The sequence below is a fragment of the Lepisma saccharinum genome, chromosome 5 (assembly GCF_977018435.1).
Source record: "Lepisma saccharinum chromosome 5, izLepSacc3.1, whole genome shotgun sequence".
In the NCBI taxonomy this organism is placed as follows: domain Eukaryota; kingdom Metazoa; phylum Arthropoda; class Insecta; order Zygentoma; family Lepismatidae; genus Lepisma; species Lepisma saccharinum.
The window spans coordinates 89,487,862-89,503,743 of NC_139233.1; the positions used below are offsets into that span (position 1 = coordinate 89,487,862).

Consider the following 15,882-nt stretch of genomic DNA (forward strand, 5'->3'; position numbering starts at 1 on the left):
ATGAGATACAAGATATCGTATAAATAAAAGAGAATAAATGAATGCTCAATGGTTGGCCATGGTGGCTCAGTCGGTAACGCATCTGACTACCATGCTAAAGGTCCCGGGTTCGATCCCCGGCCGGTTCAAATCCGGGAACTTTTCTAACGATGGAAGCGGCCCCGGTGCCCACCCAACATCGAATAACATGGGTACCTGGGGGAAACCCTGGGGGGTAAAGGCGGTCAGGGGTGTGTTGCTGATCACATCACCCCCACTCATGACCGGATCAAGAAAGCGTGGGGTGTTACCCCCACACCCCCTATATGCTTTCATGGCATGGTGCCATGCACAGGGGAGCACTTTACCTTTTATGCATGCTCAATGTTATTTTTTGAGACAAATTGGCTAAAAATTTGTTTTCTATATTCAATGTTCGCTTCATCTGCTATGACATTATGTACACACACACACACACACATATATATACATATATATATATATATATATATATATATATATATATATATATATATATATATATATATATATATATATATATGCACAAACATATATTGAGCATTAAATAGTCACCTATACTTACATCTAGATAAATGGAATTGAACAGCAAACAGTTACAAAGCAAAAATAAAAAAAAAAACTAATGAGAGGCCAGTTCTACTTTCTTACATTATTGTTGTTATTCCTGCCACTTATGGTGTCAATGTACTCTTGCATTGTGTAAAACAATGTTGCCTTAGGAATCTTTTTAGATGTAACTTGTATACTGGCAATGACTTTATGTTTTTGAATGCATTTGGTAGCATGTTAAATAAGCATATACCATTATATGTTACCCCTTTTTGGTAGAATGTGGTATTGTGTGGTAGTCCTTATTTGCTGTGTGTGTATTTTGATAAAATTTCATGCCTGTTAGGATTTCATATAGGCAGAAGCGTGCGGTAAAGAGAGGCGGAGCAAGCGCCGCTTGCGTTGTTTTTTAAAACACTTTTGATATCTTAAGTTCGTGTTTTTTCAATGCCTTTATACACATTAGAATGGAATTTATTTACTATAAGATATTTACATTTCAGAATTTTCATTTCCCCTAAGTTCTGTTCTTCTGGCTTGAAACATAAACCAGCTACACTCTTCACGACGCTGGGCGATGCGGCAAGATTGACCGTGTTAGAAGAAGAGGGCTGCTCGCCTTTCTCCCCGCTTTTCGAGTGACTTATGCAGTTCTTGCATGGTCACTGTCCGTCCCCGTCCACGAAGAAAAAAGGCGAGGGCAAGCAACACCAAGACCGCATCTGTCTTTGGGAAGGGTGTTGGAAAGAATTTGTCCACAAGTGTTGCTAACTTCCAGAATTTTCTGTGCATCTGTAGCACCACTTAATGTGGTACCATTTTCATGTTTGAAGCTGTATAGTAATCAACAAATTACATTATTAAGTTAGCCAGTGATCACCAGTCGTATATGATTTTATAAGAAGTGAAATCACAGCCGGTACTTGAACATATTCGTCGTGTGGTCAGTTACTCGGAAATATGGAGGGTATGTAACACTGCGAAAAGGAAGGTTAATTTAGAAGCGTGGGTGCTGCGAATGCTTGTTGTTTTTTACTGTGATACTGTGCTGTGTTTTTCTGTTTTTGTGTCGTGTTTTTTTTACCTGGTGTAAAAGTATGGTTCTACGTTGAAAATTTCCGCCATGGGTGACATACCAGACGAGCCATCGATTTGCAGTGGTGCAGGTAAGGACTTGATTAGGGACCTTCTTTCAAAACCATTCAGTTCGAGAACATATGGTGAAAAGTTGGAGCTTGTGAACCATGAGCGACCGTGTCCTGAACTGTGCATAACCAAACCAACTAAGAAAGATGGGAAAGTATTCATTAGGCAGTTTAAAACATCTCAGTACAACAATATTATGTGGTTATATGGCAGCAATGATCTTAATAAATTATTTTGTTGGCCATGTGTTTTGTTCAATACAAATTTAGGACCATGGAAGTATACAGGCTACAGTGACTTGAGCAATTTTTATAATGCAGTGCAAAGACATGAACGTTCCCAAAATCACATCTGCGCTTGCATCCAACTGAAGACATTCGGAAAGTCCAGAATTGATATACAATTAGATCTACAAAAGAAAGCTGCAGTTTTAAAACACAATGAAACTGTGAAGAAAAACAGAGAAAATTTGAAAAGATTTATAGACGTAACATGTTTCCTTGGTAAACAGGAACTTGCATTTAGAGGTCATGATGAAACACAAGGTTCAACCAATAGAGGAAATTACAAAATTGATAAGTGAATATGATCCTGTTGTTTGCAATCATTTGGAAACTGCAACAGTGTTTACTGGGCTCTCAAACAGAAATCAAAACCATATTATTGAAAGCATCAGTTCATCACCAATTGAAATAAATTAAAACAGAAATCTCAGCAAGCACATTTGTTTCCATACTGCTTGATGAAGCGTCAGATGTCAGTAATAAGTCACAACTTTCAACAGTTTTACGATACGTAAGATCAGATGGTTTGGTTTGCGAGAGATTTATTTGCTTTGATGACGTCAGTAAAGACAGAACAGCAATAGCATTAAGCCAACACGTTTTCAAAGTAATTGAAGAATTTAATTTGGGCAACAAGATCGTATCGCAGGCTTATGATGGTGCAGCAGTAATGGCAAGTGAACTGAATGGTTTACAATCAAAAGTACGTGAAAAGTATCCAGAAGCTATGTTTGTTCACTGCTACGCGCATGTCTTACATTTAGTGCTGGTGCAATCTGCAAACAGCGTTAAAGAAAGTAGTATTTTTTTTAAAACACTCTCTGGGTTAGCTGCCTTTTTCTCTGTTTCTACCAAACGCACCGAGCTACTAGACCGAATAGTTCAGAAAAGGTTGCCACGTGTTGCAACCACAAGGTGGAACTTCAATTCTAGACTTGTCCAAACTGTTAATAATTACAGGGAATCTTTAATTGAGTTGTTCGAAGAAATTACAGACAACCCCGCTGACTGGGACACCAACACTTACAACGAAGCTAGTGGGTTTTGTGGAAGACTAGGTAGCTTTCCATTTGTCTTTTGCTTGCAGTTATTTGATGAAATATTCCAATACATTGATGTTCTGTTCGATATTCTCCAAGCAAAATGTAATGACATATCATACTGCCAGAAAAAAGTAATGGAGTGTTTGAGGGTAATGGAAGACAAGAGGAACAGTTTCAACGCGTTCTGGAAGCGAATGGAAATTCATAAGAATCTGTCAAAATTTCGTCAAAGAGGTGTTACATCCGACGAGGATGCCGTTCGGTACTACAGACGAGTATTCGTTGAAATTCTCGATACAATCACTATGCAAATAAGGACAAGATATGCAAACCTTGACAAACTTTCATTTCTCGAATTGCTAGATAGTAGTAAATTCCCACATAATTCTCAACATTTTCCTGACGGCACCTTACAATCTTTGCAGGCTACATATGGCCGTCATTTTGATTGCCTCTGCCTGAAAAGTGAACTAACTGTAATGTATAAATCTGAAGATTTCCGTGATAAAAATGTTTGTGATTTGTATAAGTACCTGCACCACATGCAACTCAATGATTGTATGGCTGAACTACGTAAACTGTGTTTGCTGGTTATGACTATTCCTGTGACAACAGCATCTGTGGAAAGGTCATTCTCTGCCTTTAAGAGAGTCAAAACTTACTGTCGCAGTAATCAAAGGCAAGAGCGTTTATCAAATTTGGCACTGCTTTCAATCGAAAGCACGTTATTAAGCGAGCTGTGCAATAGGGGCGAAGATTTTTATGGAGACGTGATAGATGAATTCACCAAGAAGAACAGACGGCAGGAATTCCAACTTAAGTAAGGTAATTTTTTTTTTCAATTTATAATTTGATTGTTTAATATTTTTTCTGTATGTTTAATTTAAATTCTACGATTCGATTGAGCGAATGATAATTACATAAACACTCTTTCGTCCTGTTAGTCATGATTCATAATTCTAGCTAAGTCAGAAACCGAAACCCGTCCGTTTATTTAAAATCGAAACTTTATGCCAATAGGATGTTTATTATTTTCAGGGTTAAAAAAGAATGTAATTTAATTTACAGTTGCCCTCAAATATCAGGTAAATCGTTATTTTCTTCATGGTTGGAATTTACATCGAGTTTATATCGAGAGGCTGTTTTTCTTTTTTAAAAACCGTGCGGTGAAGATTTTATTTTACGGTATATATGCACTTCACACACTCAAGCCCTATACGTCACCATTATGCACATTATTGTAAATGGGGGGGGGGGTATGTAAGCCTATATTGTATTTGAAATTGTTATAATTAACCGAAACGAAAATTTAACCCATCGCTTGCCTATGACGGAAGGTCACGGCACGTCCCTGCATATAGGTACATGCATGGAACTGGCAATATCTGTAATTCTTGAAATAATGGTTTGCATGGTGCATCTGTTAGAGCATTTGCCAGAATTCTAACAGCTCTTTTTTGTAGTCTGAATAATGTAATGCTTTTGTTCATGTTCCCCCAGAAAATGATGCCGTACCTTAGTACAGAGTGAATGATGCCATAGTATAGTGTTTTTGCTGCTTCTAGATTTACTACATTTCTTAGTGTTCTTATTGCATAACAAAACCCACTAACCTTGTTTGATGTAGCTTCAATATGTAGATCCCACTTTAAATTTTCAGATAGTTGTACGACAATAAATTTTATGTTTGATGCATATTCTATGCCCTGATCTTGAAAGTTAATTTCTGGAGTTTCACTGCTACAGCTGTTGATTTGAAATCTAATTTCACTTTTTATTTAAGGGTTTACCACAAGACCATTTTTTTTCTATCCACTCTGAGATGTGTGTGACTGTATTCTTTACGTTGTGTTTTAACCGTTCCGTGTTTGTTCCTGCTATATGAACAGTTGTATTGTCAGCAAAGAGAGTTGCATTTACATCTTTACAGTTCTGTGGAAGGTCATTGATGTAAATTACTTCCCGGCAGGGACGGCGACAAGGGTGGGCACGGGTGGGCAAACACCCACCCAAAAATTCCTGTGCCCACCCATTTGCCCACCCAATCAAATTAAATAAATATATACAATTAGGGAAATGTAAATGATTCTGTAAGTATAGGCTTGTCCTCACTCCATGTATATTTTACTTGTGAATATTGTAGATACTAGAAAGTTCACAAGTTTCATCCCATAACAAGCTTTGCTGTCATTTGGCGAAATGTTTGTCTAATAAGTAAGTTAACAAAGATTAGAGCAAATATCTTGTTGAATGAAATTAATTTAAGCTTTTCTTTCTACTTCCTTAATTTTGTCATTGGGAAGCTAAAGGCACTATCAGAACTCTCTTTTTAAAATGTAATCTAATGAACACTGCTATGATTATAAGCAATCAACAGCCTTAGTAAGTTTATTGGATATTCACAATTATGAGGTATGCTATATGATCAAGAGTTAATCAGGATTTTGAAGGATTTGGAGGGTTGCAGCTCCCAGCCTTCAATGGGGAAAAATTGCTTTCAAATCAGCCATATATTGAAGAAAAAAGGATATTAGGAATGTGGAAGTATAAAAAGTATAACTAACCATCTGACGTGACTTGGGCTAAAGGTTATAGACTAACTGAAAATGTGCATAGATGGGAGCGAGTTCTTAATGTTGTCAGCACCGGACCTCTACATAAATGACATAAATCTCGGCCCGGGTATGATCAAAGTAATAAACAAATAAAAACATCTTCTTTGCCTTAATCGCAATGATGAGTATGAATGATGATGCTGAAAGTGATGAAGGGACACTCACAAAAACACCCATGCTGAGACCAGGATTCGAACCCAGAACCCCTGTCATCATAACGCACTGCGATAACCACTCCATTGGTAATTTGATGTGTCACTTTATTTATTCTATCATAGGTTTTTTTACATAACTGTCATCTTCAAATAATGCAATGTTTCTAAAATTACAATTTTTAATTTCTTCTAATTAATAACGAGTAATCACAATCACTACCATACCGAGGTAACCAAATTTTAATGTAACAGTTTTGTATGTTTGGAAAAAATCTATAGAATTACTGAACTGGTATTATTATTGGCTAGCACTATTTACAAGTTCTCTTCCAACATAAATTTTCACTATCAGTTATGCAGTTCTTATGATTAACTTGCATGAATTTCAAAGAAGATGAAGGAAGGGGTACAAAGAAACCTTGACTCAAGTTTGTCACAGACCTATAATGAGGCAGCCAAATTAAAGAAAAAAATAAATAATCAGGATAATAATCCAGGAGCGATTTTGTTTGTTGTTGTTTTTTTAAAAAAAAAAACGTCCACATGCTCAAATAGGCTAATCTTAACTACATCTTCAATTTAAGCTGTATTTCTAACGAGTGTGCATTGGGCTTCCACTGGGGATTGAACCCAGGATCACTTAATTATAAGGCGAGAGCTATATGCAATCAGAGCGACGATATACAGAAATAACTCCGTGAAGCGTATCATTTTATCATAACATAAGATCGTCAATTTAGGAGGTGGATTACACTATTATTATGATTGGCCCATGAACGTCCACAGCATTTTCTCCAGGGAGGGGCAAGCATGGTAATTTGTTCAAGGGGAGGCAAACGAGACATATTCCCACCCTGATAATAGTGCTGTCCCCTAAAAAAACAAAGAAAACACACTTATTAAAATTGAAGCTATCGTGTTCCTCCAGCACCCTTCCAATAATTAACATAAATTAGTAAAATTGCTGTGAATGAAATGAAATATATGTGTGCAATGTATAAGTTTATGGTAAGACCCATTTTCCAGGGGGGCATGCCCCCTTGCATGCCCTCCTTCCGGACACCCATGGATTGGCCTGAGATTTAAACTACTTCTTTCACGTACAGACAAAAATATTTGAGATTTAGATAAAACCACGTCGTTGTTTGCGGAGCTATCTGTTTTGATAAAAAATGAAGCTTTGTGGAGCTGAAATCATTACCTCAACTTTCGAAGTGCTATAAACTATTGATACTCTATTTGTAATAAAGACTGATTTGACTCATTGTTATATTTCAAGTCGATTTTCTGTGACGGTGATGGTGACGGTGAGGTTGAATGGTAATTAGATGAACATCATGAAGAAACTAACACACACACGCAAGGAGACACAAAACATCAAGAGGGTTATCTTGACTTCGGTTACAGGTGCCAGAGATTAATTTGCCTACAAGAATACAGTTTCCAGGGTGTACTATTCAGGAGGGAGGTTGACATTTGAGTGTGTTCGAAAAGTTCACACTTACAGCTCAAATGATCTGTAAAAAAGATACGAATTACTGGATACGATGATTGGGTTTGATGAATTCCTTCTGTCCAAATCGCTTTCTACACAAGGTAAGAGGGAAATCTCGAGTGAGAGAGAGGGGGGATACGTGTTAGTCAAACTCACCTAATGCCTTACGTTTGTACTGCCCACCCTAATTTATCAACATACATCTTCTGCCCACCCGGTCGAAAATTTCTGGTGCCGCCCCTGCTTCCCGGTAGGAAATCAAAGGCTATAAGAAAGAGCTTTATAAAATATGGTTCTTTTGTGGGGTTAACTCGATATGGGAACAATCTGAAAGAACTTTACATAGCAGTAAATACACATATGAAAACTATTTGCCACATGTTTCTGTAATGACGTATCCTCTATATTTCTTTAATCGTATTTTCTCATTTAATGTCCCTTTTCTGTCTCTATAGGCTAATCGGGACGATGAGCATAAATTGTGATTAGAGAAACTTATATGAGGGTAAAATTACAATGAAACACCCATGTCCAGTCAGGATTCGAACCCGGAGCCGTCAGTGGCGAGAATAAGAATGGACCACTCAGCGTGCATACCCACCAATGTTGATGGCAAATTTGTACCTGGGGGGGAGGAGCCTAAATTTTAGTATTTGTATTTACCTCACAAACATAATGCATGCTTATTTTTAATTTAATTAATTTTCCCTTAACTTGCATGAGAGCTGGTGCATTTTAAACTATATTCTTACATTGGACCGGACTTTTAAGTTGAAGGATATTTTCATTTCAGTATAATGCTTTTAACTTAAATTTTAACTGAACTCCATCTGAAATCCAGAAATGGATAGTTTTGCTATTTAATTATTGCCATCTCTTTAAGGATGGGCACTGTCCTGTGAATTCCAACAAACTCTCGAAGTTTGAATGCGGATCCTTTTACAGCAGTGTAAACAAATATAACGACATGAATGACCACAACCATCATCCTCTAGGGGTAAGAGTAGATGCAATAGCAGGGACAGCCATCCCTTTCCTCGTGACAGCTGTGGTGCGATACCATGCGATGGAATTTTCCAGTCAGTGACCTATCCAAGAAATACCTTCCTGCTTCACTTATTTCTCAACAATAAGATCTCCACTGAAGTAACCGATGCAGTGCCGGTTCTACAAGTCGCAAAACCCTCAGTGCGTAGACAAGTCAACCTTTAGGGTGCCCTCAGCCATTTGCATAGTAGAGAGTTCCTATATGCGTATGTAAAAAAATAAACGTAGTTACACAGTGGTACAGAAATGAAGACAATATATACAGGTAAAGTTAAAGTTCCCAGTGTAGTACTAGTGTATATAGCACCGTGTCATGAAGGGTTGGCAAAATTTGTTTCTTTTCGTTGTCACGATCATGTACTCCGTAAGAAAAAAAATCAGATTTGGCCATCATTACTATACACGTCTTGCACGAACACTGTTATCATCACTGACCTGCTCACGTGTAACTGGAATTACAATGTACAAATGGCACCTTTCTGCAGTCTCTTCTTTGGTGTTATTCCTAGCAATTCGGAATTAAATCACGTTCTCAACATTATCGTAAAACATGGTAGCAACCTGAAATTTTGTCATTTCGGTAGGATTTGCTGTCATCGGAAGAAAATGTATGGCAAACATAATCAGATTTCTTCGTTTTCTTGAGAGCTCTTGCAGCACCGTGAGATATTATTACTGCTCAGTCACTAGAATATGAATCACATTCAAAAATAACTAACTGGAAATACGCAAATACAAGAGCAAGGAAGGAACACAGAAAAATGCCAATTGCATGAAGAAATTAGAGGTTTATTTTCCTGTAGTTTATGGTTATTACAAGCATAAGAAAAAAGTTTTTCTTTGTGACGTTTGAGGAGAACACACACTCCTTTCATCAGACATTTATTTTCATTTTGACTAAAGATACAGTTATAACAATGGTTAGTAACTTTTTAAACAAAAGGAATCCGTTATACACGGTGACAAGAAATAACCCGTACTAATGTTTGTGATCATAAATTTATTAAACCGAAACAATTGAGCAAAACAACACTGAAGAACAATGACATGGGACCTTAGGAACAAGATGTTCAGCCGGTTTTGAAGTGGCCTCCCTGGGCGGCGATACAGAGGTCCAAACGGGCTTTGTAATTTTGGGCGATGGGCCGCAGGTCCTCAGGCGACAATCGATTCCACTCATGACGCAGCGATTGCTTCTGCGACTCCAAACTGTGGTGGCGTTTAGCACATACCCTGGCCTCCAAAATCGACCAGACACTGTAGTCCATTGGGTTGAGATCCGGCGAGTAGGGTGGTCATTCCGTCGATGCGATGAAGTCTGGAAAATGGGTTCTGCACCACGCTTGCGTCATTTTCGCCCTGTGGGTCAGAGCGGAGTCTTGCTGGAATGTCCATTGCATATCGCCGAAGTGCTGCTGGGCCCACGGAAGGATGATGTTCTCGAGAATGTCGCCGCAGTACACTTCTTGGTTGATTTTGACCCCTTGATCCACGAAAACCAGAGGCATCTTGCCGCTTGCGCAAATTCCACCCCACACCATGACCGACTGTGGATTTTGGCGGTGTTCGACGATGGCTGAGGTACCGGGAGCCTCTGCAGACCAGGTCCTGTCGTTTTGGTGGTTGTGCGCCTGCTCCACGGCGAACAGTTTCTCGTCTGTGAAGAGAATGCGCTCCCATTGCTGACCTGCGGCCCGGCGCTTCGGAGGACGGCGTCTTTTGAGTCGCAGGCGCTTGTTTTCGTCCATGAGAAGCTGAACTTTTTGGAGCTTGTACGCCTTGAGGTTGAGGTTCTTTCTCACCATTTGCTGCACCGATTCGCGGTTGATCCCGATCTCACGGGCGACTTTTCTCATGGAGACCCTCGGATTTCGCTGAACTCGCTTTTTGATGATCTTGCGGTTCTGAGACGTGTTGACGGTAGGCTTTCTTCATCTTCTGGGACGGTCGCCTTCATGGCCGAGCTCCTTCAATCGCCGAACTTCGTCTGAGACTGTCACTTTTAGATCACCCAGCAAACGAACAATTTCACATTGACGCTTTCCTTGACGCCACAGTTCCAAAATTGCACCGCGTTTGGTTGACATTATCAAACACACAGAAAGTAATCGTTATGAAGCCGAAATAACAGGTACAGTTTCAAAAGACTATGGAGAATCCAATAACACAACAATTATTTGGCTACGGTACACTACATTCTTGGCAGGCTCTGCCAAACTTTGTACGGGTTATTTCTTGTCACCCTGTATAATGGATTTTGTCAATGTTAGAGTGTTGTAATATAGCAACTTAACTGTGAAAAGAAGCAGTCTGTTATATTTTTATTTCAGATTTGTTTTAAAATTATGAATCCCAAATATCATCAGGTAATTCAAATTCATCATTGTTTTCACAAAGTCTCTTGATGTTTTCTGTTACATTAAATTTTAAAGATGGTGGCTTACTCCATTTGTGAAAAAGAAAACTCCATACTTGGTCTATGTTACCATTTTGATTATTTAATTTATTCCAGTGTTCTTCTGCAATGAAAGAAGCTTCCCAGACATTCAACTCTGTGTTTCCCGTTAATCTTTTTAAAACCCTTTTCCTTTTAATCAAATGCTTCTCTTCGATGATATGAGTTGACAAACCTGTTCTTGGGTTTAGATTTATAATGTCCAAATCATGTTCGTGCCATCTTATTGCCATTTTCCTTGCTGTTTGTCCCACATAATCCTTTGAACATGAACAACTTATATTATATATTCCTGTGGTTTCCACATCTGGTAGAGAGTTTCTCATTAAGAAAAAAAAATAGAGAGCAGCGAGGAATTGATTAAAACCTTCAAAGTTGTTACAATACAATATTAATCAATTCTCTGGTATAAATTTTGATTACACTGAAGTCAGAACATACTTTTTAAATGCTACCATTTACTATGTGCTTCTAAGTTGAACAACACACAAATTGACAATGAACAACCATAAAAAAATACTACATTGGTATTTAGTGTTTGATAACGGGTTTAACTTACTTAATTGCTTCCATAGTAAATGCATCTATGTGTGACATACTATATCCTACCAGCTTGATTAAATTCTTGCTAGGATTTCTTAAGAAAGAAAACAATAATATAAGAGAAAAATATTGTTTATAAATATTAGCTACATCAAATTACATCTTATGTAACGACATACAAATAAAAAAGTACTTACTTCGTTGGGGAAAACTATGTAAACTGGACATGAGCATATGCTGTAGTTATTTCGCAATTGACAATTCCACTGCTCATCTATCTCTTAACTTATTATCTGCTGAGAAATTGTGCAATGCTATGTTTGATGTTTCATATTATTTGCAGCCGTGAACAAAACAGTACTTCATTGAATTTGGTTTCGTTGTACGTGAAGTCCTAGTTTCTTCATGTTTGTTTACTTCAAAATTGCTGACAGACAGACAGATCGGTGCATTCTATAAAGATAACAACCCAGAAGCTGATCCATATCGTGATAATTTTCACTATTTAACATTTGTACGAATATCAATCTCCAGATCTAATTAACTCCCAGGCTATAAAATCGACAAGCCCTTGAAACTGATTTTGTTTATGACATTGACCTTGTTTCTCCGTAAAGTTCCATACATTGTTAACCCTTCTTGGAGGATTGAAAATTTCTATCACTTGGAGGTGCCAAGATTTCTCTCGTCGAGTGTAGTGATGTATACATACAGAGCTATATATGTAACTCTTATAATGTCATATAGCTCAAACACATATGTAATTAGTAATGCTTTACATTTTATTCACAGCATTCTGATACGTTCATCGATTTATTTCAAGTATTATTTATCTATTAAACATATTATTATATTTATTAATAATAACTTAATCATACTCGGCGATGAACGATGAGACTTGGTGAAGTACACAGACTCCTCTCAGGTACAGGGATAGTGTTAGGCAAAGACAATATTCACAGCACAGAGAAATAAAACCACATTGCTTCAGTAGATAAACTAAAAGGTTTCATTATTTATTTATGGCAATTATAATGCGAATATACTTGAGACAAAGGTGAGGATTTCACTTTGTCGATGAATTGACTCAACTAAAACACATAAACTCAATGCGTGGCTATCGGCATGCCTATGATCACATAGACCTAGCTTGCGCCCCGAACTACCACACCAAGAGATATGCAATAATAACCGAGCCAATATTTGCTTTTTTAGCCTTTTAGTCCAAATTAATCATTAGGCTAGCTTTATTTCTTAACGAATAATGGTTGCAGTATTGTGCATAGCATCAATGCATGGCCATCGGCATACCTATGATCGCATAGACCTAGCTTTCGCCCTGAACTACCATACCAAGATGTATGCACAGCACCGAGGAGTTCTTTTTAGGTTGAAAAGCTTAGTCTATCCACAGCGAAAGTGTGATATTTCTTACGCAATATCCTCGCTTTTATACTATTTCGAGAACACAGATTCAAGTACAGATGAATCACTCACTACTTACAAAAAGATGCTACCAACAAAACTGACATCTATACATGTTTAGATATACATTTTCGTATAGTGAACTCTCACAAACATGAAGATACATTAAACTACTCATAATAGAGCATAAAATACAATAAACATTAAACCAAAGATATACATTACAAACAAGGTGCAATATTACATATAATAATAAGGAAATTACGCTTTCTTTCACAAAAATAAATACATTAGTGACATATTTTCTACCGGTGACGTCACATAAAAATATGGATCATATCATCTGCCCCTTCCTTTCGGAAACTAAGTTTCAGGAAGGAAGTTATCTACCTGGAGGAAACTTAGTTTTAAAGTTCAAACGCTTTCTTTTTATCCTCCGAAAAACACACCAGTTCTAGGTTATCCAAGTTAACCTTACCATGTAATTCTTTAGTCCTTGTAATTAGCAATGTCACAACATTATTTTGCACTTTGTCTACTAGATAAGGTCCTATCCACAACATAAACAACTTTTGAATAGTCTTATCTAGTGAGGAGCTTAAGGAATAGTTTTTAACCATAACGAAGTCTCCAACTGTCACTGTCTTGGTGTTTCCCTTCTGTTTTATATTCTTCGACAGCTTCTTCTTCTCCCTGACTTGTGCTAAGAATAATTTGGACTTCCAATCCGGTTGGGCTTCTTCCCATTCGGGCCAATTGAAATGTGTTAGGATCTCTCTGGGTATGGGATGATTGAAGAATAGTTCAGCAGGCGAATATCCAGTGGTCTCAGAAATAGAATAATTAATCAGCAAAACGACTGGAGGCACATGTTACCATCAGGCTTACCAAAAATTAAGGTGCTCATACAAGATGAATATCAAGACACAGTAACATCTCATTGTTTCCACTTTTTCAGTTTTTGTTTCAGGAGCTTTCTTTAGGCTATAGGTATGGGATATGGAGAACTCATGAGAACAAACAAATTCGTCGTCCAAACTAAACAGATGCTCTGCACCAAACAAAGTGTGCATGCAGATTTGTTCAGAAAGTTCCAGTAAATTGCGGAACCTGTGCTTTGAAACCAACAAACTGAAATAACCAGCAATAATTATGCAGACTATTGTCGACAAACAAGAAAATAATTTTCTGCAGTATCTTTCTGCAACTTAGGATATTTGTTTTTCCTGGGTAAACTGAACGGGCAAAAGATACTGTATACGATTTCAATTGATTGATTTGTTTTATTTTACTTCATGGTTTGTGCCTCTTGGCTAATTTGTGAAGATGGGGATCAGTGATGAAATGATGAAATTGATGAATGGACATTTACAAAGAACCTTGCCCGAGGGGGATTCGAACCCAGGACCATTGACGTGGCAGTGCTATGTGCTAACCACTCAGCCACGGGGTCCAGGAATATGCTACAGGGTGGGACAGACCTGGAAAACCTGTAAAACCAGGAAAATTCAGGGAATTTGAGGTGTCAAAATAAGGTCAGGGAAATGTCAGCGAATTTCGTCTTCATTGACTTTTTTCTTATTTTATTTTTTTACTTATTTAAAGATATCAGTATGGAACTCTGCACGGGAACAGGAAATCTCGTTCGTAAGTTTCTGCCTCAACTTTTATACCCCTTTTATGAGCAACACAACCACGGCGCCTGAAACCGGTGATGGCAGGAGGAGAGAAAGAGAGAGAAATTTCTCTCGCCCGGTCTTATAGGCGGGAATTTTAAATTCGGACACTTTTTGGAGGAAAATTGTTATAACTCGGGCACTATGGGAGCAATCTACTGCGGATAACTTTTGTGTTTCAGCTAAAACATCAGCGCATGCAACGGTGTAACACTGGACCGAGGAAGGGGGCGGGGGGCACGTCCCCCGAATTTCAATGAAAAATACATAACAATCTGGAGTTTGCCCCTCTCTTCTCCCACTATTTTGGGGAGAAGCCGCGAACTTTAGTATTCTTTTCAAAGAATTGACATTTCTCAAGAGATTCAAACATGTTTCATGTTCTTGGGTGTCATACAAGTTGAATAATAAGCCAAAATGTGATTTTTTTTTTTACGAAACATAAGTAATTTTAATTTTTGGAGGAAAATTGTTATAACTCGGGCACTATGGGAGCAATCTACTTCGGATAAGTTTTGTTTTGCAGCTAGAACATCAGAGCATGCAACCGTGTACAATTCAGAACACCGGACCGAGGAAGAGGGCTTGGGGGCACGACCCCCGAATTTCAATGGAAAAAATATAAAAAATTGGAATTTGCCCCTTCATCTCCCGCTATTTTGGGGAGAGGGCGCGAACTTTAGTGTTCTTTTCAAAGAATGGACATTTCTCAAGAGAATGTAACATGTTTCATGGGTGCCATACGAGTTGAATAATAAGCCAAAATGTGAAACTCTGTTATTTACGAAAAATAGGTAATTTGCATATTACTCAGAAAATTGTTATAACTCGAGCACTATGGGAGCAATCTACTTCGGATAAGTTTTGTTTTACATCAGAGCATGCAACCGTATACAATTCAGAACGCCGAACCGAGGGAGGGGGTTTGGGGGCGCGACCTCCGAATTTTAATGAAAAAAAAACATAAAAATCTGGAGTTTGCCCCCTCTTCTCCCGCTAGTTTGGGGAGAAGGCAGAAACCTTATTATTCTCTTCAAAGAATGGACGTTTCCAAAGAGATTAAAACATGTTTCATGTTCCTGAGTGCCATACAAGTTGAACAATGAGCCAAAATGTGAATCTCTGTTCGGAAATGTCATGGATATGTTGCGGAGGGGGGGGGGGAGAGGGGGGAAGTTGGTCATCAATATGAATTTCCCAGGCTTGCTCCAGACCTGTGTCAGTTTCCACCCAAACATACAAGTATGAAAGTCCAAAAAACACATTCATTTCATGATACCGTATGGTATCATCGGGCGAGTACGACCTTACTCTGGTGATACCATATGGTATCATCGGGGGAGTAAAGGTTAAGCCTCTAAATATTATGAAAAACTAAATATGCTGACCAAGGCAGTAATTTATTTTATTAAAAACATAAACTAAACG

The 15,882-nt window shown here is 38.1% G+C and overlaps 2 protein-coding genes across 3 annotated transcripts in view; one reads left to right on the plus strand and one right to left on the minus strand.

The window, feature by feature from the left end:
- The window catches only part of LOC145988427 (cyclic nucleotide-gated channel alpha-3-like), a 205,920-nt gene that overhangs the window by 33,281 nt on the left and 156,757 nt on the right, over positions 1-15,882 (plus strand). The gene's annotated exons all lie outside the window — the stretch shown is intronic.
- LOC145988141 (uncharacterized) lies at positions 9,651-10,211 on the minus strand. Its single transcript, XM_083122972.1, has one exon. It carries the CDS (start codon positions 10,209-10,211, stop codon positions 9,651-9,653), a length of 561 nt encoding a protein of 186 aa, XP_082979098.1.

Coding starts and splice junctions, on each gene's coding strand:
- LOC145988141 (XM_083122972.1), bottom strand. CDS start 10,211: ATGAGAAAAGTCGCCCGTGAGATCGGGATCAACCGCGAATCGGTGCAG.